This window comes from Ricinus communis, chromosome 5 (genome assembly GCF_019578655.1).
Source record: "Ricinus communis isolate WT05 ecotype wild-type chromosome 5, ASM1957865v1, whole genome shotgun sequence".
NCBI classification, from domain to species: Eukaryota; Viridiplantae; Streptophyta; class Magnoliopsida; order Malpighiales; family Euphorbiaceae; genus Ricinus; species Ricinus communis.
The window spans coordinates 13724246-13750116 of record NC_063260.1 but is presented as its reverse complement, the minus strand read 5'-3'; the positions used below and the strand labels follow the sequence as shown (position 1 = coordinate 13750116).

The following is a 25871-nucleotide window of genomic DNA, read 5'->3' as shown; positions in this document are numbered from 1 at the left end:
TTCTACAATACCCTGTTATTCCTGGAAAACCTTTCAAAGCTTCGACTGAATCAGGTCTGGACCATCGTAGCATGGCAGAATTACCCTTGAGATAAAATAATATGACCAAAATAGGCTACTTGCGGCAGTGCAAACAAACATTTACAATGTTTAAGGAACCCCAACACAGTAAGAAAATTAAGAAGACGTAGTTCTCACAAACATTGCGAGTTGAAAAGAGAAAAAAGGAACAATAACAATAACAATGAGAAAAATAAGATACCATTTAAACCAAAAGCAAATTAGGACTTATAGAGTATCCAGAGCAACAATTTAACCCGAGAATCAATTTCAATAATTTTCTATAACTCGGAACTAATGGCCAATGGCTGCAATTTTGGCTCCATATCATTAAATAGCTATTGCTTAAGGATTGAGTAATACATGTTTAATTAGCAGTGACAGAAGAATTTTGATTATGGAGAGAACTACGGGATCCATGTTCCTTCTACAATCCTTGGTTTCACTCCTTTATTCTAAATTCCTCTTTAATAACTCAATAACTCATAAAAGGAGCAGAGTAACACTTTAAACCAGAAGCACAACTGTTTAAGCCAACTATATCTTGACAAAAGGCAAAAAGTTGAAAATGAAAGAAAACAGACAGCAGCTACAAAAATACTCTTTATACCCATTTGGTTGGATTCTACTGGTTAATAAACATAACAGCATCGATCCAATATGCACTGAACACCAATCTCTACGTCACTCCTTCAGTGCCAACACCTCTTTGAGGTTGAGTTCTCATTCTGAATGGCGTTGTTCGATACAGAAAATATGTTCTTCCTGTAAAATATAAATACCCTGCAGAGAATTCATTCATTGTCTTAACAATTATTGCCGTCCTGCTCTACCTCCTCCGAACCTTACGCGTAAGTTGTCATAAATACGAGAAACTTCCAACAGTCGTGGATCATCTTCCGGTATTTCACGTTCCTGCAATACAAGTTGAATGAGCCTAAAAGAGATAAAGGAGGAGACACAACAGAAACCAAGAACCTAGAGATTTCTACCCGTTAGTTCAACATACCACATTTGCAAGGCATAAAACCAATTAAAAGTTGCAAAAACCAATATGCTCTGCATCTCTCACTTCAGTTGCTTTTTTTTCTTTCCATTAACTCTGCCCTGAAGCATCCATTTAGGACAAGGGTATATTATATTGGTTTATACTCGGCAAATTGAATTTAAATTTTGGTCATTTGGTCATTTTAACACTTAAACTTTTTGATGTAACCTGATAGATTACTCAACTTGCATTCTTTGTAATATTTAAATATTTTTTGACATATGGCTTCAGTCAACATGCCACATGTATTATGCATAAATGTGTTAATATTATCAAGAACCAGAACTCTGACGTCTGCTATAGGTTAAATCAAATTAAAAAGTGTTTAATAGGTTGTAAAAAAAGAGTTAGGTGTTTATTAGGTCAAGCTGAAAGCTGAAAAAGTGATTAAATGATCAACATTCAGGTGTTTAAATATGCATTTTGCCTTTATATTCTAGTAACCAGGCAAGTTCGACTCCTAGGAATGCCATACCCAAGGTTTCACTTTGCAACCTTATATGAGTTTGACCTTGTATTTTGCATTTCATTCATTTCAAATCCAAAATCCACAGGCAATTAAGGTAGACTTTAATTATAATGATATAAAGTCAGCTTGATGTTAAGTTGAGTAAACATAAAACCATGCGTAGAATCAATAAGTTTAAAAACCACCGGATGCATTTCAGGAACCAATTTACATCAACTTCATGTCTTCATCTTCCGCAGAAGTATTTATTAAAATAATACCCTCCACAATCACGAAAGGCTAGGCCATACCTCATGATGCAAGTGTCAACTTTAATCGACAGTTTTTAACAGTCTAAAAACACCAAAATTCAATAATGCATAATTCAACCAGGTTCATAACCTTATATAATCAAAATAACATTCAAAAGAAATGAGGAAAGAGAACTTGCAAGTTCTCTGTACTTCGATTTTTTTCCAGGCTCAGTATATCAAGAAAATTGCTATAGGTCCACTCATGCTCACCTTTGGTAACACATCTGGGTGTGTTTGTGTGTGTGATGCATTAAAATCACAGGGAAGTGTAAAATAATTCTGACAATTGACATTATAACAACTTAGCAGCTCCTTTCATTTGAAAGTTCTGAACTTTCTACTTTAACCATTAACATCAGAGAAAAGTGTATTGTTTGAAGCAGCAAATATAAATAAATAAAGTAAAACCACTTGACTAGCAAAAATTCTTCCTAATATGGAGGCAAGAAGACTCACTTTTAGCCCATTGTAATATGCTTCCACTGCTTGTAATGAAGGGGTAAATTTGCGAGCTCGCATGAGGTCCCATATATAATTAGCAGTTGTATATCCACCAGTCTGCAAGGTTTGAAACAGAATTATACTGGTAGGTAAACCGGAACTTAAGACAGGAATGTCATCATCAATATCATAAATATAATGTATTGACAATTTTCTCACCTTTTCACCAGCTGCCATAAGGAGGAGATCGTTTCCTTGTCTCAGACCCAATGATAAGTTTCTGGAACCCATCATTACCTGCACTGTCCAAGGAGCCATAGGATGAGCATAAAGATCACAACATCAGAAAAGAAAAGTTAATAACTCAAACATACCAGCGTATCTTGAGCAAGTTGCATTCCCTTGGGAGTATACCCTACCATAGCTCCTTCTACTAGTGTCTACAACCACAGAAATTAATGCAATTTCAGGATATTTGCTACTGTTATAATGTCAAATGCATAGCAATATAGAAAAAGAACAAAAAAAACCACAATAGGTTCCTAAGGGCCAAGAGTCACTAAAGCAACCAGATACAAATGTTATAACTAGCAGATATCAACCAAAGGCAGTTGGCAGGTGCTCAGAAAGTTGCAACAAAATAAATTTAAGGAAAAGCAGAGAATCCAAAAATCCCCCTTTTTACTGATATCTGGACCTATTTAAATCTCAGGCTGGACTGGGTTTCCTAGGGCTGAACCCTGACCAGACCGACTACTCAGGCCTACTCTTTTGACCAAGCCTATATATATGTCTGTATGTAATCTATTCTGATTTCAGAAACCCAAGGAGATGATAATCCCACTCCAGCACAAGAATACTAGAGCTATTTCCGGTTTGGTCTTGGCTGGGGCCAATAGGGAAAGGGACCTGACCCATTAACAGGTCTAGTCAAAGACCAAACAGTATTTACATATATGTAACAGGCAACAAATATTTTTGAAGAATAGAAAGAATAAAGAAGAGGTAAATTTTTCAATGAAAAACATCTCGATTCTTGAATATGAAAGTAAGTGTATTCAGTATCAAAGTGCATGCAACTATATACATCAAGTTTCTCATACATTATTGCTATATTAACCCTTAAATTTGAACAGAAAACAAAAATGATAAACCAGTATTACAACCATAGTTGTTAAAGGCGCAAGGCGCATCAAGTCGCAAAGGCATCCCACAGCCTAGGTGCAAGGTGCAGGAGCACACATCACCGAAGTGAGGCGCAGAAAATAAAAAGACAATACGTCATACAACAAAGCTAATAAGACTCGTAACACATCACATGCATAAAATCATAAACTTGCTATCAATGTTTTTCTAAACCTAAAGTAAACTACATGTACAAACCTAAACTTACTTGGCATAAAGCTTTTGCAAATCCAAAATAAAAACTACAAAAGACCTTATTGTTTCTTTTGATAAACAACACATGCTGTTGTTATTGCCCTCTTTTCTTTTTCACTTATAGGAACCTTTCTTTAATCTTCCTTTCATTTCATAAAGTGGATAGACATGGATCGGCCTATGGCACATCGTATTTTTGTATGCCATCAGTGGTCCAATTTCATTCAAAGGTCAAAAACAAAGATCCGAGTCTATCATAAGTGAGTCACATCTTTTTCGCACCTCACCAACTCCTCTAAGGCATGCACGACCTCCAAGGCTTTGGGGCGCAGAGGCTTGAGCCTCATGCACCTTGAGCCTGAGGCGCATCTTTATAACAAATTTTAAAATTTAACTCCCACGATAGACTAACATGATGTTCTCACTTCACAGATAAAAGAACTTACCGTGTATAGTTCGATTCCAGAAATCTTCCCAGATTTCATGTATTCTTCAAAAATTTTAAGACCACTATCAATGTCTCCAGAATGTAGATAGCACCTGGACAGAAATAGAATTATAAGGAAACTATAAATATTGTACAGTTGAAACATTCAATTGAAGGATCAAACTTTTATTAGCCTGGAATTAATGGTTCTATGCCAACAAGGGATTAACTTGGAACACGCAGAGTATCATGATCAGACAGTCTATTTCAGTAGCGAGTAAGAAATGCAATACCTCTTATTATGTTCACAATTGTGTTGATGAACCAAATCGTTAACTAACATCTAGAGACTTATAACTAAAACCACATTCTTTAGTTAAAGATGACTGCATCAAATCACTCGGCCAACTTCTTCTTTTTCATCTGTTTCTATCACACAAAATCCACAAGACCATTTGTGTGTGTGTTCTTTGGTGTTTTCCTTCTCTGACTAGTTAATATTTAATAGTCAAGTATTCAAATTTCTTTATCTTTGCTATAGTTATTTTTCTGGAAGATTTCTCCTTACACACCAATATTAACAGGCTAAAACATACGTAACTTTCTTCCTGTAACTGTATTATATTCTGATAGTACTTCTAATGGAAAGTGGTAACTTTGTCTTTCCCTTTCTTTGTTTCTACTTCAGTTCTAACATATGTAACTTTCTTCCTGTAACTGTATTATATTCTGACAGTACCTTCTAATGGAAAGTGGTAACTTTGTCTTTCCCTTTCTTTGTTTCTATTTCAGTTCTATCAACGTGAATGGGATTCCTATTGATCATCCAGTGTTGATTATTTCTTTTAGTACATCAGAAAGGATCCAATATGGCTATGTATAAAGTATATTTTACATTGTAAAAGAAAGTTGCCATATATTCCCCGTATTTTAATTTTTAACTTCATTGAACTCTTTTTTTTAAGTCTTCTTTAAAAGATACTCATACCACCAAAAAAGCATGTGTACAAATCAAATGAACATCAAAATACATAAATTCAGTAAAGACAACTTATACTATCAACATACATACAATTAATGGGACACCATATTAAAAAATCAGTAGTATCGAGCCATGCCATCACTTCCTATATGTGAAAATTCATGGAATAAGTATCCATTAATTAACAAAGTCCATTAAGGAAGCATATGTTTTGCTCTATCTCCAAGGATACAAATTAACCCAGGACTCCGTTTAACATGTGATATACAGCAAATGAGGTTCATGCACTATGTACGAGAAATCAACAGATTTCAGACCTAGAGTTATAAAGAAGTAAACTTCCCAGGAGTGCCTCCATAAAGTGGAAAATCAGGTATAAGTTCACACAAAAGTATAGGCATGTTTATTTATATAAATGCTTATACGCACCAAGATGCCAAGTACTAATGAAAAGATCAAGTAGGGGTTATAACATTTGATCCAATTTAAAAGTAAACATATTCATTCACTCATTATCAGATTTGAAGCCAGACAGTTTTTCATTATCATCCATATATCTAAATGTGTACCACAAGAAAATAATATTTGTCTGTACATGATGCATCAGTTGTGTATAGCTCAACTAAGCAATATTGACTACAAAAATTAGTTATAGACGATAAACACCTCATAACTTGCATCGTAATGAAGACATCTGGAGAATTTCCATCCTTCTTGAGCATTTCTAAAAGAGTTTGTATGGCCTACCACAGTAAAAGTATAAATTAAATTCTTCAAAAAATTAAAAAAAAAAAAAAAAAAAAAGCAGAACACACAAAAACTGGGAAAAAAAAGGTGCACTTAGTAATAGCAAATGAAGATTAGAGACGCAAGATAATACCTCAACATTCCTAAGTTCTGCACAAGCATGAAATGCGGCATGATATACAGTTAGTGGCTTAATTATAAATGCTCCACGCCTATGAGCATAGTCAGCGGTTGGTAAATTGTACAATTCCTCTTCAGAGATACCCATCATCACATTTTCAGCATTGTAATTTGATGATTCAACAGATGACCATCCTTTTGACTGCTCAACCAACTCGATTATCTTCCAACAAGAGAAAGATATTAGAATTATCTTCCAACAAGAGAAAGATATTAGAAGAGCTTTAAGATTAAGATAATGAAAAGTTTTCTTCAAAGCAGAAAGTTTTGATAATTACTCTCTTAGCAGTATCATCTGATAGTGGTTTCTTGTTCATATGTGCAGCAATCAGTCCTGCATAGCAGAACTTGTTCAAACCAGCACCAGCTGCGGTCATATCACGGACAATTGCATATCTGTAAGATTGTGGTCTACAAGAGTTATTGAAAGGTAAACTTTTGAAAGGGTAAATAACTAAGCACTAAGCCAATTATTGGCTCGGGACAAGGTTCAACAGTTCAGTTCTAACTTGAACAGATTAGATGGTTGACATTTTAACTGTCACCTGTTGAGAACCACTAGCACCTTAATAGCAATCAAAAAATTAGCTAGTTCTAATTCAGGAATTTATGATCTCAGCCACAACGATGCACCTCATGAAGATGTTTCACCATGACAAGATTTTACTTCAATTCTACAGAGCAAATGTTAAAATTTATCCTCATACCACATAACACCCTTTTAACTATTAGAATGATGAAGTTAGTCATAATATTGAAAACTTTGAGCATACTCATTGAAATGGGAAAAGAACTGAGATAGACCAAGAAAGAAATGTCATACACTCGATCTAATCGACCAGCTGCTGCACATGCATTAAGCAGACAAACATAGGTTTGTCCATTTGGCTTCACTTCATTAATCTTCATTTCTTCCAATATCTTCAGTTCAGAGAGAGAAGCAAATTTGAAAATAGAAATGTTTCAGGATAAAGATGGCTACGTAAGCATCTACAAATCTGAATCTAATATTATCACAAAAAGATACCTGTACTGCCTGGTCAGAATTCTTGCATTTCCCACATGTTGAGATCAAAAAGTTGTATAAAGCTACCTATAACAAACAGATATCCACGTCAATGACAATAAACATGGTTTAGCCGCCTGGCTGGTAAGAATTGATTTATTTATTAGGCCTAATAGGTCGAGCTTCATTTAAAACAAACAAACCACACCACTCAATCACCTAATTTCTGACTCATTGTAAAAGCAAAATATTTAGAACAAACAACTTTTGCCAGCAGAACAAAGGACTTCAAACAGAAATTTCCACTTTCAACATATTTATATCCCACAAAAAAAAAAAAATGAAAAGATCTGGAGTACAGTATATAGAGGGGCAGAGCTTCTTGGAGACATTCACGGCCACCTTTAATATATGGTGTGAAGCTCCGCCACTAAGTATATATAACCCACAAACAAATTAGCTCATGATAATTTGGAGCATCAAGATGCCAAAATTACCACATAAATATTTTTAGACAAACATAGCTTAAAAATAAAAAGATACCATGATGCTTCACCACAGAGTGACTATTAGAAACCAAAAAGGAGAAGCAAACAAGAATTCTTGACTAACTCAGATAACCAATAATAACTCTCAAGGTCATGCAATGAAGAACAAAAACAACTAAAAGAAAAAGAGAAATGGCATACATACATCAGGAAGCAAACCCATAGCTTTCATTTGATCTCTAAAGAAAAAGGCATCACTCAAGCGAGCTCCTTTCAAAGTCCCAACAATTAAAGAATAAAATGTCTCTCTACTTGGCTGTACTCCATCCAGCATCATATCATCGTACACTTCTCTCAATAGAAAATGCCTAATAATTTATTATCACTGTTATGATTAATTACGTATACATAAATTTATTTTCTTAAGAAAAAAATCAGAAATTGAAAATAGTGTACTAAGACAGAGATAGAGATATATATGATTGGTTGACCTGCGTTGTGCAATGAGAGAGCCAACCACTGTATTATACTCTGATAAGTTACTAGCGTAATTCCGTTTATCGTATTCTGCGGTTGAGGAGGCGGCGGCGGAGTAATGGCGTCCTAACCGTTTAAGCAGTGGACTCCGGTAACCTGAAAAAGGAATATTGTTTTGCATTTCTATTAATTGAATTCAATTATATCGAGAGAGAGAGAGAGAGAGAGAGAGAGAGAGAGTACCAAGAATTGATTGAATTAGAAGCTTCATGATTGGAGTGAGTGAAGTGGAGTTAGGGTTTAGTCTGCAGAGTTAAACCCTTGGAAAAGGATTTTGATCTTGCTCCTGTCTTTCTGTTAGCAGCCGTGCCGTTTTTGCCTCTGATCACTTGAGTAAAACGCACCGTTTTGATGAGGGAAGAAGAGGAGAGAGCTGGCCCGAGCCTTGGGCTCAGCTGGGCTACTATCATAATTTAGTGTCACACGACATTCGTGTCATATTTTCTCTTAATAGTTAGATACATTATTTTAAATTTTAGCCATTCAATTATATTTTTTTAAATAATCAGTAACTTGAATAACCGGTTAAAATAATATTCAATATATATTATAAAATATAATAGATAAATATCAACTTTAATTATTTATAATATTAAAATTTTATATTTTATTTTATTAATTTTTACAGAATTTTATTTTATATTATTTAATACCATATTAAGTAGATATTGATAGATTTGACTCTATTAAATATTTTCTATTCATTATAAATTTTTTATTATAAAAATAATTTTTAATTTTCAACTCTTCACAATAAGAGAAAAGAAAGAAAATAATTGCTACGTGATTGAATCCTAAATTTTAAGGTTAAGTTTTTTACTTATAAGAAAATATAAAAAATAAATATTCAATTTGTGGTTTCTTTTTTTATTTCTTCTAAGATTTTGTTTCATATTATTTCTTTACAAATTATACATTTATACTATCTTATTTTTATTTGTAGTATATTTTTCTATATATTTTTATTAATTTTATGATTTCAATAACAAAATTTTATTTTATAAATTATATCAAATCAGTTATTGATAATGAGTTAATTGAATTTGAAAAATAAATACAATCATGAATTTATGAAAAGATAAAAAAAATTATGTTCTTATATTATATAAATTAATAAAAATATATATAAAATTGCAATTATGAAAAAGTTAACATTAAGTCTTTTTATGATATATAATTAAGGATTAAATTAAGATCTTATTCTTTTATTATTTCTTAAAGACGGTAATAAAATAAAAAGTAAACCTGTTAATAGGCTTAAAGTGATTAAAATATATTACATCTATAAATTAAACAAAAATCTCTTGAAATAGAAAAAATAAAAAGGAAAGCATTTTTTAATTAATCAAATTTAGCAATTTTAAATAACATTACATATAAATAGAATTTATCTCATGCAAGGATAAGATTTTAAAAAGAAATTTTTTTTATTTTATTATATATTTTACTTGTTACTGTAAGTAACAATATTTGTAAAACCAATATTATATGATATCGAATCAATAACCTATTGATAGGTGTTAATTATTTTAGTTTAGCATTACTGAATTTTATCATATTATAATAATAATAAGTATTTCTATTTTTAATAATTAATTTAATATTATTTTAATATAATAAATTTTTTCTTTCTTTTAAAGGTGAATTATTATTTTTATTTAAAATACTAAATCCATCTTTATAATAAAAGAATCTTAATGACTCTAATTCATTGGTTTAGCCAACATAATAGAATATTGTAATGGATTAGTATCAAAATGATTACGAGCTTACTTGGAACTAATATATGATGTGTAAAATTTAAAGTTAAATATATTAAATTTTAATATTTTATATTAAAATTTTATTAATATATAATAAAATCTTTCTACAGTGATATTCTATATAGAAATAATTTTTATATAATGATAAAAAATTATAATTTTAATTTAGACCAAGTTATATATATGAATAAATTTTTTATTGTAACAAGTTATAAATCTTTTAAGCTCCGGCTTAAGAAAATATTTCTCTATATAGTAATATTCGTATATATAATTTTAAAAATATATATGCTATCCTATATTTTGTCTCACTGTGGTATTGTTTGATTTAATCAAATCTTATTTATATAATATAACAAGATATTTACTTATCTTATCTTTAATTTCTATCATTTCATCAACAATATTAAGTATTAAATCTAAAAAAATTATTAGTATTAAAATCTCTATTAAATTATAACTCTTTATAATTATAAATTTTATTTAGTTTCAAATATATGACTACAAAGAGGTTTTAATGTATATTCTAAAAAATATAATTTATATTTTTTTCTTAAACAAGTTTTTAAAATGTATATCAAAGTGATTTTTGAAAGTTTTAAATTTTTATCTATTTTTTTTAATAATAAATATTTAAAATTTGTTATCAATGATGTGATTCTCTAACTCGTAAAATATCAAATTTTCATAAATTAATTTTGCAAGAATAAAAAATTATTCAGTTAAAGCTGATAAGTTGTATCAAAGACTATTCTAACATAATATATAATTATAAAGAAATCTTATTATATTAAGAAATATTTTAAATCTAGCCATATAAAACAATTTTGCTACCAATAAATAAAGTGACCATTCCCATACGCGTCATGAGATAAAAATTCTTAATACATAAAAGAATTTATATGTATATTTATTCTTTATATATAATTATTTATGTTGATTTATAATTTTTGTATTTTTTAAATTATTATTTTTCTTATTTAAATTATTATATCAATACATTAGCTAATATATGATGATTTTGATTTTAAAATATAGTATGTCAAGAATAAGTTGATTTCATATTTAAAAAATGATTCCTAGTCTTAAGAAAATATAATTAATTATACTTTAGTATTAGTTTATGTAAATATTATTAATATATTAATAAATAAATAAGATTTTTTTCATATGATTTCACTTTTTTTATTGAATTGTTTTTATATATCTTCAATTTAGTGTTCATCAAACTTAATTTAAATAAAAAATTAATTTGAGATTTTATGAAGTGAAAATATATATAGTTAAAAGAATAGCAACAATGGCTCAATGAGTGGACAGGATTAGAAAAATCAATTTTCTATCCTTAAAATTTTATAAGTTTCCATGGAAACTGAAAATTACAATTTTTTTCTCTTTAAAGAAACCCTCAAAATGGAAAATAGAAATCTGTCCTGTTCAAGTAAAAACACCTGTGGTGTAATGGGCTCACACCTGGCAACTGTCCACCAAACTTGTTCAATGAATAGAAATTCTCATTTGGTGGAGCCAAATAAATATTTTTCTTTGGTTCTGTATAAAAGTACTAAATAATAGCATGAGCAGCAAAAGAAGGCTAGTCATAGATCTCAGATAGATGCAAAAGAAGGTTCCTAGCACTACCAGGAATCAGCAAATTATAGATTCAACTAGTTTATCTTTTAATACCAGAAAAGAGGCTTATGCATCATCATCATCATCATCATCATTATCTGTTATTACATGAAGTACAATTAATGGAAAAAAGAAAAGAAAAAGCAACGTTACAGTCTATAACACAAACAGTATCCAATCCTAGATTGTACTGGATTAATTAATCACATCTTCTTGGTAATGGGTACCTTGAAGGCAACACGGTATTGTGATAGGCTTTCTCTAAATACTTTAATGAAGTTGGATTAACCTGCAAGAACAGATAATTCCCAGCAAAAAGATCACCAAAATGAGCCTGACCGTCTTTCAATCTCTTCAACACTTTAGCATAAGCAGCATAAACAAGATTAACTTTCCTTCTCAAGAACCTCCTCATCAAACTTGGAACCTTAAGCCTAAATCTCTTTCTTGGATGCACCCTTCTATACCTCTGCCAACTTCTCGATGATCTAGCAACTTGTCTCTCTGTACCCTCACAATCACCGAGTATGTCTTCATTATTCAGCCTTTGATAAGAGAACTTGGCTGCAGAACCCATCACAATAACCAGAAAGGATGAATTCTTTTTGGTTTAGAAAAAGAAAAAAGAAGATATCCCAGATCAGTTTGAGAGATGTATATATAAAAAGGATTGTCTTTTTAATTTTTCCATTTTCTTTGGATGATGAGAAAAAGATTGTCCTTTTCTATGCCAACAAATGTAGTTGTCTTGTTGGTTCTATAGTCTAAACATAAATGAAATTATGGAGGGTGGTTTTAAGAAACAGTTGAGTGCATTAAATGTGAAAGCAGAAGCTGGCTTATTGGGTGTGGATACTGCATTACTTTTTCTTTTTCTCTTAGAAAGAAAAAAAATACAGCTCATGCATTAATCCTACTGCTCAACATTTCCATCCTAATAAAATGATACCTAACTTGGAGTACTCTTGAAGGCTCCATGTTGGTGTACTGCGTAAAATGAAATCCTTTTTTTCTATCTTTCACATTGTGAAACACCCAGTTTTCTTGCACGAAATCATTGCAACACAGGGTGAATTAAGAGTACTGATGAGCTTGAAGAGAAAGTAAGAGAATCGCGTCTCGCGTACACAAAACAAAGTGAATCAGGAAACATCAATCATCATCAACAATAATGTCGAACACTTGTACTGAACAATAACTGTTTTTAACCCCTTCTAATTCCATTTTTATCATCAGAGTACTATAGCAATAGCAGCCATTGAATGAGAACTAAGAACCATGCATAGAGTTCCATATGGAAAACAAAAGTGGCATCAACAGGGGTATCAGAATTATCATTTTATTTGACCCTGATCAGTACCATAGGCCAGCTTGTAAAATCTGACGGGATGATCACCTACGGAACCATTAAGGATAGGGACGTTTGCAATTACAGTATATGTGGATAATGTTTTGCTTATCATTTCTCCCTACGTGTTACTCCTCAATCAAGAAAGAAAGAAAGAAAGAAAAAAATCATTCCTCCCCAAGTCAATTCCAGGAAATGTTGCACTGAAAATGAAAGCAATAAATAGAAGAGTAAAGTCAACAAGTGAGATTTAAGTTTTTGGAGATTTGAGGTCAGATGAGACATAGTGCAGAGTAGTACTTTAATGCTAATTTAGTGGTCGATAATGCCGACTCAAGCCACAGCTAAATAGAAGAACAAGGAACCTGACATAATTTATTTTCTTACCCATGATTATTAACATTAACAGAAAAAACCTTCTTTCCAGCTGCTTGACGTCCATCTACCTGAAGCCTAATTCTTTTTCCTCATAAAGTCTAGTCATTTTCTTTTTAAAATTTTTTACCAGATTGACCAATTCAACCAGTTGACTGGATGATTATAAATATTTTTAAAAAATTATTGGTTATCTCTAACGGAAATTTATAGCCTTAAAAATGCCTCCAAATCCAATCTATTAATAATTTATTGGATTCCTGAAATACCAAATAGTAAGATATATCATATGATATTAATAATTATAAGGGTAAAATTTAAAAAACTGCTATGATCTCAACGGATATATTTTTTATATTAAAAAAGTATTACATATATTTTTTTAATATTTTTAAAATATATTTATACTTTTATTATTTGTACATAATTTTATATATATTTAATATGAACTATCATTATATTATGATTTTATAAATAATATAGTGTCTAACAATATATCAAAAGAATTCATAAAAGTATAAAAAAATTCAATTTTTTTTTAAATTTGATTAAAATTAAAAAAATATATATTTTAATAATTTTTTATGATCACTAAATATCCAATTAAATAACAAATTAATTAAAAATATTTATATTTCTATAAATATTTAGAATCTAAAAATGAAAAAAAAAATTATTATATAAAAAAATAAAACACATGTTACTGATTTAATACAAAAATAACTTAGTCCTTTAAATTAAAAAAACTCAAATTACAGGATCTTTTTTCAACTTTACCCCAATTATAATAACAAAAGCGAACACATTTTAGAACATCGAACCAAGTTAATTCATTAGACCCTCTTTCATTTTAACCAGCCCCCAAATTTTGTTTTTGTTTTTTTCCTTTCCTCTCTTCTTTTATTATTTTTAATCGATACGCCACAAAAGATTATCATTTGCATAACCATAGGTTTTTAATCAGATAATGAGGAACCAGGAAGGGTAACAAAAATAATCTAATAAGAGAATTATGTACAGAGAACCTTGATTTCATTCCCTTAATGTACATCATACACCTGAAAGCTAATCCAGCATCCTAATATTATTATAAAATATATTTGAAAGAATGGAGTTAGGGGACCGAAAATAATAAAAAGGAGAAACCCCGCAAAGGTGGAACGCTGCTTAGTATAGCTTTATTCTCATTTGGATTGAACTTCGACAGATTGGACATAGCTGAAGACTTTCTCCACATTCACAGCATGTCTGACAGACAAACAAAATTTTACATTATTATCTTCACATTTCTCCCAGAACATTATATTTGGAAGTTAGATGAATATTCAAGAGAATCTTACCTGATGCCCACAACCAAAAGCCATGTCCTTCGGGTTACTGAGGCAAATGGGACAAAGCTGCATAATAACCATGCAAATTAGTCTTTTACTTTCATAACCATATAACCCAACACCTATATTTAAAAATAAATAAATAAATAAGTGAAATGATGGTGACGCCAAAAACAAGTAAGCTTCCAAATTCAAGTCATTGCCAAAATAGAACTTCTTCCTATGTTGTTAGAGATACCAACAAATTCAAGTGCTATGGTATCAAACGAAAATGGCTAAGGAGCATGGTACATTTTCCACAATACACAAGTGAAGAATAATTCACATCCAGAACTTCATTCAAGAAATCCTAGAAAGCCAACTTGAAATCAGTTATTTATGGCAAATGAAAACGGACATTCATTCCTCAAAAGAGCATTTCCAACCTTCAAACAGCTCACCTGATTATCATAATTCGAACTTGGAGCAGTTGGAGCTGAGCTGGTAGGTGGACTGTCAACTGGAAAAGAAGGAACACTTGGCTTAAAACCGGTGGAATGTGAAGGTTTAGGACTGTTGAAAGACGCTGCACCATATAAAGGTGGAGGGAGGGCAACCCTCTCAGGAATGTTGCCCTTGTGACGACTGCCAAAAAACAATGGAAGAAATTTATAAGTTAAAACAGAGGACGGAAACCTTGCGGGGAAGAATGAAACAGACAAAGAAGAGTTTGCTACCCCAATATATTGAGTTCTATTGTTGCCTTGTACTGGGAAGGAATTTCCATTAAGGCAGCAAGAGCAAATTCTGTCTCCTTTCGGGATGCATCCACTTGTTTTGACATAATCTCCGTAAAATTCACAAACTAGGGATAGAAATAGCCATTAAAAATCTCATCAAGAAAAGAATTTGCCAAAAACAAATGAAAGGAATTTATAGAATAAAAGAGACCACTCACCTGAAAGTTATCAAACTCTCGAGCAGGTATGTTATCATCAAACTCCCTCATGGTGTCCCAAGGTCCATCTCCAACCCCAACTAACACTATTGATAAGGGAAGCTTGCTGGATACAAATGAAAAATTATGGAAATCCCAAGTGAGAAAGTACTGGGGATTAAAAAGAAAAGAAGTAACCGAGAGTTCACCTTGCCTCTACAATGGCTTCAACAGTCCTCTTCTCCTGTGGACTTAGCTGGTCGCGCGCAGTATCAACACTTCTAGTGACCTGACATAATCACAGATTCATTAAAACCTGAGAGAGATACCAACCACAGCTAAAAAAAATGTCAAAACATCATTCCCAAGAAAACCACCTAGAGAGCAATAATGATTACACTAGAATAATAGCATGAACATCATATAATTCCTTTCATCTTCATGTTGACATCAATTCAGTATTTCAACATTGTAGTTCGTTTTGGACCATCTTAGTCACAGCAGTATGCTTACGATTCTCTTTGTTTCTAAACCACCGAATTTACTAATAGTAAAGGCATTATACCTGTCCATCTGCTATTATCAACAAAACATGGTACTGGCCACCACTCTGCTCAACAATGGTAGTCGCCATCTCAATGATAGGGGCAAACGACGTCGGCCCTGCCAATATTGATTATAAAAATAAGCTATAAAAAGCCATTAACAGCATAAATTAATATATTAAGATGAGAAACAAGATCCTGAGGAACTGTGAAATAAACCTGCAAGTCGTAGATTGGGCACTATTTCCCTGTAGCGACTTAAGACTTCCTCAAATCCATTACAAAATCTCTCATCTGGATAGAAGCAGAATACATCCTGATCATGTGTTGATGCTGCCAATAAAAGATGCCACATTAGCTACCACAAATTATTCAGAATTGGCCTCAAGTGACTAAGAAACTTGTCCACACATACCATCTCCAAATCCAAAACAAGGAATCAAGTTATCCTCGTCAAAGGCAGCTAATGTTTTCCCAATAATGGATATTGCTTGTTCGTAGGGATTCAGACCATCTCCAATGTGATGCAAGCTTCGTCTGTTATATGACCTTGCACCTGTCATCATATTACATTTAGAAGTATGCTCCAAAATGGCTCATAAGATACACTATAAGCAAAGAAGTAGAGTTTAACCTGTCCACTCATTACTTTTCGTGAAATCAATACCAACAATAAGATTAGAAGACTCAAGGCCAGCTTGTGCAAGAGCCTCAGTCACCTGCAAATAAGATAATGGATCAAATCGCCTGAAGATTCCGGTGATAGACAGAATTATCAATGCCTATGCCTTGGGTAATGCAAACCATGATTAAGAAATCAGAAGAACTTCTAGATAGATGACCAGTTCAATCAAACATGTTGTCTAAAGTCTACCGTATCAGTTGACGACAAGTTTTAAATATTAATGCAGCCAAGGTGAAATTCATTTCAATTATTACTTGCTGGTCGGAACGTAGACGAGCAAGCAGAGCCCAGGAAACAGGGAAGCCCGTCATAGAGCAGTCGACTAGAAGTAGAAGACTGACTGATGGCCTGAGAGAAAGCGGTCTCTCTTGGGAATCTGGTACAACTTATGACCAGTATATTTTACACAGAACAAAACCAGCAGAACAGACAGAACCTCTACATAGGCTCCTCCCAAGAAAGGAGCGCCAACCACTTCATCTCCAAATAAATTTCCAATTAACCGAGACAAAATAGCAGAACAAAATCTACACAAAGTGTCATCAAAAGTAGTTCTAGCTTTGTCTATAGAATTCGTTTCAAAACATCATTTGCATTTGATGTAGACAATTTGAAAAGTTTACATGAGTAGTTCAGGGCAACTCAACTGTGGTTGTTCTAGTTGTGTATATGCAACTGATTTCAAACATAGCTAGCTGATGTGTTTCATCATATTATGGTTTAAATTTAACTCAACTCACGTAAGCCTCATACCCAAATTAATTGGGGTCAGCTATATGAATGAAAAAATTTATGGGTTAAGGAAGTAAGGATTTAGGATTATAAGAAAAGAAACTAGGGACAAAAGAAAAACTCAAATAACATAAACCTCCTAGGATTAACAGGAAAGATTTACTGAGACTAAATGGTGTACTAAGAAATTAAATTTGGAAAGTATGTTGCTCACACTTGTTGTGCGAAAGTTCATAGCAAACATGGTTAAATTAATCCACAAAAATCTCATTAATCTTACAGTACACACATCTCATTTATCGCTCGTCGTAGAACTATATTAAGCATTAAGACTATATTGCACATGCATGTAAGGTTACCTGGTCTAAAGACTTGTAATCATCAGCAATTCTTGAATACCTCCTATCAAGCTGCCTTCTCTGGCCACCAAAATTCTGAGAGGATGAATGATATTGCTGCCTTATATCACCACCACTGTAATCCTGATATTGCTGCTCTGAACCGTATGTATGTTGAGTTGGGTATGGTGACTGAGGTGAGTAGTTATAGCTGAAACTTTCTTGAGCATATGAGGGTTGAAGATAACCATGTTGTGAATCCCATGAAGAGGAGCTTGAACGAATAGAAGAATTCGACCTCAAACTTCTGTCTTTTGAATTGTTGCCCCCCATCAACTTTTAAGTTCAATAATCTACACAATTTTTGCCATGTAAATTTCTCTTCAACTTATAATAAAAGAACAAAGATAAAAAGTGCAATAGTTCCCTCTCCTAAGACAGTACAATAGAACACAAGAAATAAACTTAGAAGGCAGCAACTTTTTCACGAATCTTTCATCTTTATCCAAACCCAATTTGAAGTATTACCTATAATGCAGCCAACGTGTTCTAATTTCTTTCTTAAAAAACAAACCAGAAAAAAAAAAAAAAAAAAAAAAAACAAATAGTCTCAAGTATTTTTGCTTTCTAGCCAAAAAGAATGACCTAATCAACGTAACCGCCTTAGACTCTTCTCTCACTACCGCTTCAAGAGAGACGGGCCTTATCAGCTAAGAATATAAAGCCTTAAACAGAAAGACAAAGACTCAAAATTTGGCAGAGCATCTAAACCAGAATGGCGGAAAAAAACACAAAACTGTGCTTCTAGAATGAATGGTTCAACCGGCGGCCTTTACCATTGGCTAACAAATTAGTGTCTTTACGAAGAAAATGTGAAAACAAAGATAAAATATGGCAGTCAAAGTCCAATTTCAAAGAACAAAACTTTGACTCTCCAATATGAACTTTAAAACAGAGTACGATAATTAAGCAAAACGGAGAAATTAAAAGGGCCAAGAACCTACATTGCTTTAAGATCTACAAACACCCAGAAAGCTCACTTGAAATTAAAGAAAAGCAAGACACTGAATATAAATAGATAAAAAAAGAAAAAAAACTCAAGTTACCTTTAGAAAACACTAGGTAGCATCATCGTCTTATTAAAAAAATGCAGTTTTTTTCTCGTTTTGAACAATGAGTCAAGATTCAGATTCTTGAATGGTGGAAGTAAGGATGTATGGATCTGATGCTCTTTTTGAAAAGATTGAAAATGGAAAAGTGAATTAAAGAGAGAAAACAATAAAGTGAATAGGCTTTTTAGGAAGGTTATTTAAATTATTGAGTTTGGCTTTGCTTTTTTCTAAATTCTTTTGGATTTTGATGGGCGAGGGATGCATGGAAGTTTCGTGTTGATTGAAGTTCCAGCCATACGATAGCTTTTTTGTTTTCGGTCATTACTTGAAGTCTAATCACACCGGTATCATAAATATCTCTTTACCTTCAATAAAATTTACACTCATTTTATTTTTTTTCTGTTCTAAAATGTAGTTTATTTTTAAAATTTTAATTTCATATACTTGAATAAAATAAAAATTAGTTTATAATTTTATTTGTATAAAATTAATTATAACTAGTTTCAAGTAAAACAGATAAATTTTTTAAATAAGTTTTAATTACAAAATTAATATATTTTATTGTCTCAAAATATTTATTTTATATTTATTATTTTATATTTATTTTTTCTTTTATATCTTTTTTGAAACGAAATAAATTACTTTAATATATTTCAACTAAACATTTTATTCTTTCTTATTTTCTTCTTTTATCTTTAAAATTAAATATTTTATTTTATTTAATTAATAATAATATTCATATTAAAATTATTATATTATAAAAAGGCCCAAAATATTAAATAATCCTACAAATGAAATATTATAATAATAACAATAAATATATTAATTAATATATTAATAAAATAAAAATAAAAGTATTGTACATATTTTTAAGCTAATTACTAATTAAATTTTTAAATTTATACTTTTTAATAATTTTATTTAATAATTTTAAAATTTTAAGACATATATATATACTTTCAATTTATTTTCAAAAATATTTTTCAATAATAATTTCTAAAATTTTATATGAAAAAATGACACAATAAGTTAATTATGCTTACTAAATAAAAAATTAATGAATTAACAAGAAATTTATTATATTTAGATAAAAATATATTAAATAATTCACATATGTGAGACTTTTAATGGATATATTGTTAAACCTATGATAAATTATTTTTGCTAATTCACAATAATTATTCTTTTAATAAGTAAATCCAACTTATTACATCATTTTATTTACTATGAAATTTAAAAAATTGTAATTAAAAAATATTATAAAAATAAATTAAAAATATGAATATTTCAAAACAATTGAATAAATCATCAAGAGTAGAATTTAGGATTTAATTAGTAATTAGATTTTTTTATTCTTTTATCTTTAGTTCCTATGAATATATATATACATATGATATTATATTCTTATAAGATTATGAATGCATATAAAATTTTAATAGAATTGTGATTAAATTAGATTAGTCTCTAGTTAATTCTATTACCACTAGGATTTAAAATTAAAATAATTACATAAAGAATTAGCATTAGTGATTATTAATTAGTTCTAAGATTCTAGTCAATTCAAATTCTTTCTCTTTTTTTTTTTTATATTGTATATATTAGTATTACTTGTCACCCGCATTACATAGATAAAAATTAGAATATAAAAATATTTAATAGATCAATATACATTATAAATTTATTAAAACTATTTAGTTATATTTTATGCGTATCTTTTTATGTATACAGTAAGAAGGTATTATTGTATATTTTATAAAGGTAATAAATAATTAGACTTCAAAAAATTTATATAAAATTGTAATAGTTTTAAATTTTTAATTCAATAATTTATTATCAATATTAAATTTTATATATTTATTTTAGCCAGTTATATTTTTATTGAAATTATTATTTATAAAATGATTTATTTTGATTGACTAATTATTTTTAGTTATATTAAAATAATTTAATATTATTATTTTACCAATTATTCAATAAAAATATTAAAATATTTTTTTTGTGTTAATAAGAAATTAATATGAAAATGATTTAATAATTTAATTTAACAATTTGTTAATTTTATAACATATTTTCAATAGTAATATAATTATAATTTTAAATAAAATATAATTTTTTATTAAAAAGGTAAAAAATAACTTTATCAATTAATAAAATTTTAAGAAAAAACCCGATTCTTTTTTTATGAATATTAATAATGCGATAAATATGTAATTACTAAATTTTGATTACATAATTTTTGTATATTTATCTTTTCAGTTTTCTCATTCATTTCTCATAGGCCTGTCTTTCTCTAATATTTTTTACTTTTCCAATCAATTTATATATATAAATTAATTTTTAAAACCCAAAATTTTTATGAAATAGGTGCTAAATTTTAGAAAGGTAAAATTTTTACTTTTATATATGTATTATTTTTGATATATGAAATTCAAACTTATGTGTAATTTGTGATTTTTTCAAATAATTTATTGATTAATAAGTTATATTCTTAATTAAACACTTAATCTAATTCTAAAAAATAACATATTAAAAGGATAGGGATTACTAGTCAGCTTTTCGTTATTTCAAAATCTGAATCTAGATCATCCTCGAATCAAAGAAAGATATTTAAAAAGTATCTTCTATGTCTTATGAAGAGATCTTTCTCGATCAATTCTTTTGCCCCCTCATTTTTCGAGAATTGAATTAATTATTTATATTAATTTATATTATTTATTATACTATATATATTATATATTAATTTATTATACTATAATTTATTATTTATTATATATTATATATTAATTTTTAATATATAATAATGATTAATTTTCTAATTAAATAATGATTATTTTAAAAGATACATATTAATTATATTTTAATATTATCTTAACTAAAAGATTAGTTTTCCAATTAGATAATAATTCTAATTAAAAATATAAATATTTTAATCACTAATAAATTAATTTTAATTATACAATAATTTTTAATTTTAAGAAACTAGTAATATCAACTATATTGATAGTATTAATTTATGTAATATTAGAGTTAATAAATAAATATCCTTAAAATAATTTATTTATAGTATTAATTTAAAAATAATATTAATAAATAAATTTTTTATTAATGTAATAATATAAAAAAGTTTAAAAAATTAAAAATATTTAAATAAAGTTAGTTTGCTATTATTTTTAAAATTATTATAAATTAATATATTAAATATTGAATAATTGATTAAATTGTATTTATAAACTTAATTTTATAGTCAAAATAATAATAACGGCCATACAATATACAGAAAGAGACTAGTAATCTATATAATTCGCAAATCTAAATTAACTAGTTCTTCTCATGTAGCACCAGCTCTTGTAGAAATAATACGACTTCAATATTTATTGAAGTATTGGACAGTAAAAGATTGGAATACTTTATTTTTAGAATTGAATTTCACAATTGAACTGAACCTCGTAAAAAAGAATGAAGATTATTTTTTGTCTTATTATTAATTAAATTATAAATTTTACATCTTTTAATAATTTTATTTAATTATTTTAAAATTTTAAAATAAATATATATATTTTTAATGTATTTTTTTGGTAATAATTTTTAGAATATTACAATAAGAAAAAATGAGGTAGTAAGTCAATTATGCTTACCAACATAAGATTTAGTGAATTAATATAAAATTTATTTATTTAAATATAAAATATATAAAAATACACATTCATGACATTTTTAATGGTCATATTATTAATTTTATAATAAAATATTTTTATTGATTCATAATTGTTGTTCTTTTAGTAAGCACAATTAATCTTCTATATAATTTTTTTACTGTAAAACTTTAAAAATATCATCGAAAATATTTTTAAAAATAAATTTAAAAAATAAATATTTATTTTAAATTTTTTAAAAAATTGAATAAAATTATTAAAAATGTAAATTTTATAATTTAACTTGCAATTAGGTCATTATTAAATATATATTTCACAAATAATAAGAATATAGACTTTTACATGATTAGGGAAAAGGTGCGCTCAAATTTTTATTTTTATGATCTTCTTTTTTATAATTTTATTTTAAAAAAAATTATATTTTTCTCAAAAAAATTATTTATTCAATATTCTTTGAACTGTATTATAGTATCATTTATCTTTCAAATATTTTATTATATCTTTTTAGTATATTTTTATTACCGTTAAATATATTTTTATATTTTATTTTAATTATATCTTCATGTATGTTAAATTGCATTTGATATATTTTTAGTATATTATGGTATATTTTTTGAAACACACATCTTTATATATCAAAATACACTAATTGTTATAAAATACATGCAATATTTTTCAATTCATGAATACCGGACATAATGATATAAAATAAAAATAATAAATATCTAATTTGATTGATTGCATAATAATATAAGTTAAAATTATATCCTATTGGTATTTTATAGATATACTTTTAGTATATTTTTTAAACGAAATTATAAGAGGTAAATTTATAAAAATACAAGTTAAAATTAAAAGAAATTAGTATTTTATAGATAAACTTTTATTATTTTTTTCGACGAAGTTATGAAAAAATAAAAAAAAATCTAAAATAAAAATTGAATTTACAACAATATAAATTAAAAACAATGTCCTTTTAATATTTTATAGGTATACTTTTAATATCTTTTTTCTTTAAGTATCTTTTATGTATACTTTTTGTATTTTTTTTGACAAAATTTAAAAAATAAAAATAAAAACTGAAGTCACGATAATATAAATTTTAAAAATTATCATTTGGGTATCTTATAAGTATGTTTTTAATATTTGTTTATGACAAAATTGTATAAATAAAAATTAAAAAAACGTAAAAATTAACTTTTTTATCCTAAAATATTTCAAAAACAATGCACCATAAAAATTCTTTAATAGAATATAAGCATCTACTATTTTTTATATTAAAAAGATATTTTAATTCTTTTATAGATTATATATGTTCTCTTTTAATCACTTATTGAATTGAAAATTAAATATTTAGTTAAAATATAAATTTATTTTTATATAATAACTTATTAACTTTAAACCCATATAATGTATTATGCACTGAACAACCATGTTAAGTTCTTATTGTTATAAAATAATAAGTAAATATTTCAAATATTTAATAATCCTTTAGTCCACCAAATATAGTAATTATTAGAATGTCAACTACATTATGAATGGAGTGAATTAGTATTTTTTTATTTATTTCAGTTCCAAATGAAAGTTATGAATTCCATTTTAATTGTTATTTCAGATTTATTATTAGAATTGAATATCGTATTTGAATATATCGGCGATCCATTTTGGATTGCTTCGCTATATATATATCCTATCAAAATATAATAATATAAAAATCAATGTTTATAATATAATTGGATAAAATTAGCAAGCAACAAACAAATAGTGATACAATTTTCATTATTATAGAATTACTACGGTGAAATATCTTCTATTATATAGTCGACCAAAGTACAAACTAGTATCTTATAGGCGACAAAACCATAAAAATTAAATTACACAAGTCTTGAGTTATTATTAGTGAATAATATACATTAAATTATAAAAAACTTTAAAAATTAAGTGAAAAATAATATATAGATAAACTATAAAGCATAATAATAATGATCTTAAATGATTTTAAATTTTAAATTTTAGAGTTTTAGATTTTAATTTATTTTTATTGATAGAGAAAAAATGAATTTTATTGAATTAGAGTTAATTATTATTGAGCTATTTAGCTTAATTCAACAATATAATAATAATGATAATTTTTTTTTATAAAATTGCCTTGTCTCATTAATTTCTGACGGAATGACCATTTTAATTTAATTTCGTCCATTTCAATTTGAAATAGCCGAGATTTTGACTAATACATATTAAAAAGTATTATATACTTTTTTAACGAAATGACATATTCCAGTCATTCCAGACGGAACGGAATAAAATCAATAATCTTACTCAAAATCAAATTGAAAAAGAAAAAACTAATGGATGATCAACTTTGTATGAGAGAGGATTGTCAAATAACATTTAAATTCAGGAGTGAACAAAGTATTTTATGCACTAGAGGATAGAATAATAATTAGTCATACGGCGGGAGATGTGGCCTGTGGGTGGTGGCCACATCAGCTCACATGGGGATCCAACCGTCTCTGTTACACCCGTGTGTGCTTCTTTTTGGCTGCCACTCTAGTCCGTGACATTATAATCAAACCTTTTATTTTTCCTTTTTTGACTACAATAAAACGATAACAAAGTTAATATTTTTTTTGTGCAAAATTACATTTTCATATTCCACATTACTTAATAGGTTTTTAACTCATCTCATTTACTGCATTACTCTTTTTTTTTTTTTCTTTTTCTGAAAATGTGTTATACATTAGATAACCATCAATTAATATGAATTTTAATTGAAATATGAAGTATTAACATTTTAAAGTTAAAAATTTGCATCCTATGATTGCTCAATGATTTTTTTTTTATATTTTATATTGAAGAAATTAAGTAATTTTGTGATAATCTTGTGCTTTTATTTCATCTTTTATAAATATTTTTTCGAACATACTAATTGATAATAAGTCTTTTGAAAAAAAGAAAGAAAGATCAACGAGCTCTTAAAAAATCAAAATCGATTGCTAATAGAAACTATATTATAAAAATAAGAAATCAAATAGTTTTCATATATCTATAATGAAAGATTTTCATACATATACATATGATTGAATCAAAAAAATGAAAGATTTTTTAAAGCTATATTTGATCTCATATATCTATAATGGATAAGAAAAAAGTAAAATTATTTATTTTAATTTTAATATTGTTAGTTTCTTATATAATTTAATTGTCAGCGTAAATTATATCAGTATTTTATATTGATCGATTATTGTTTTGCAGGACCGAATTAAAAGAAATTTCAGACGGATGCCATCACTCACGAGTTGAGTTAAGTTTTCATTTTTCTTTTTCTTAAAAAAGAAAATGGAAAAGGGGAGGAAAGTGGAAGGAATCTGGAGCACAGTTTC

General features: G+C 28.2%; 3 protein-coding genes across 4 annotated transcripts; all 3 read right to left on the bottom strand.

Moving 5' to 3' along the window:
• Positions 1-355: 355 nt before the first annotated feature.
• On the bottom strand, positions 356-8437 carry LOC8260356 (pentatricopeptide repeat-containing protein At4g35850, mitochondrial). Of its 2 annotated transcripts, none has more exons than XM_048374356.1 (13): positions 8242-8437; positions 8013-8154; positions 7727-7889; positions 7055-7120; positions 6801-6948; positions 6306-6394; positions 5981-6190; positions 5767-5843; positions 4138-4231; positions 2686-2751; positions 2531-2608; positions 2327-2428; positions 356-975 (listed from the first exon to the last, which is right to left on the bottom strand). In XM_048374356.1, exons 1-13 carry the CDS (start codon positions 8267-8269, stop codon positions 874-876), a joined length of 1365 nt encoding a protein of 454 aa, XP_048230313.1. In that variant the 5' UTR covers positions 8270-8437; the 3' UTR covers positions 356-873. The 2 variants fall into 2 exon arrangements, with proteins under 2 accessions (XP_048230313.1, XP_015579543.2); XM_015724057.3 differs by having other exon boundaries at positions 6306-6423; positions 6851-6948; positions 8242-8434.
• Positions 8438-11476: 3039 nt separating this feature from the next.
• LOC8260357 lies at positions 11477-13208 on the bottom strand. The gene has a single exon (XM_002526927.4). The coding sequence runs from the start codon at positions 12028-12030 to the stop codon at positions 11653-11655; it is 378 nt and encodes a 125-aa protein (XP_002526973.1). The 5' UTR covers positions 12031-13208; the 3' UTR covers positions 11477-11652.
• A 983-nt stretch (positions 13209-14191) lies between these two features.
• LOC8260358 (E3 ubiquitin-protein ligase RGLG2) lies at positions 14192-18299 on the bottom strand. The gene is made up of 11 exons (XM_002526928.4): positions 17745-18299; positions 16603-16687; positions 16384-16524; positions 16188-16301; positions 15989-16086; positions 15633-15712; positions 15445-15550; positions 15224-15351; positions 14948-15131; positions 14517-14573; positions 14192-14424 (listed from the first exon to the last, which is right to left on the bottom strand). Exons 1-11 carry the CDS (start codon positions 18054-18056, stop codon positions 14344-14346), a joined length of 1386 nt encoding a protein of 461 aa, XP_002526974.1. The 5' UTR covers positions 18057-18299; the 3' UTR covers positions 14192-14343.
• Between the last annotated feature and the right edge of the window lie 7572 nt (positions 18300-25871).

Bases quoted from the DNA above. Each gene is read 5' to 3' on its own strand.
- LOC8260358 (XM_002526928.4), bottom strand. From the start codon at position 18,056: ATGGGGGGCAACAATTCAAAAGACAGAAGTTTGAGGTCGAATTCTTCT. The intron at 16,688-17,744 runs GTAACCTTACAT...TCTTATTTGCAG, and splicing joins ATTACAAGTCTTTAGACCAG to GTGACTGAGGCTCTTGCACA. The intron at 15,132-15,223 runs GTAGCAAACTCT...GTTTTTTGGCAG, and splicing joins ATAGAACTCAATATATTGGG to TCGTCACAAGGGCAACATTC.
- LOC8260356 (XM_048374356.1), bottom strand. From the start codon at position 8,269: ATGAAGCTTCTAATTCAATCAATTCTTG. The intron at 7,121-7,726 runs GTATGTATGCCA...TGTTTGTTATAG, and splicing joins CTATGGGTTTGCTTCCTGAT to GTAGCTTTATACAACTTTTT. The intron at 4,232-5,766 runs GTGTTTATCGTC...ATTTCTGTCCAG, and splicing joins ATTACGATGCAAGTTATGAG to GTGCTATCTACATTCTGGAG.
- LOC8260357 (XM_002526927.4), bottom strand. From the start codon at position 12,030: ATGGGTTCTGCAGCCAAGTTCTCTTATCAAAGGCTGAATAATGAAGAC.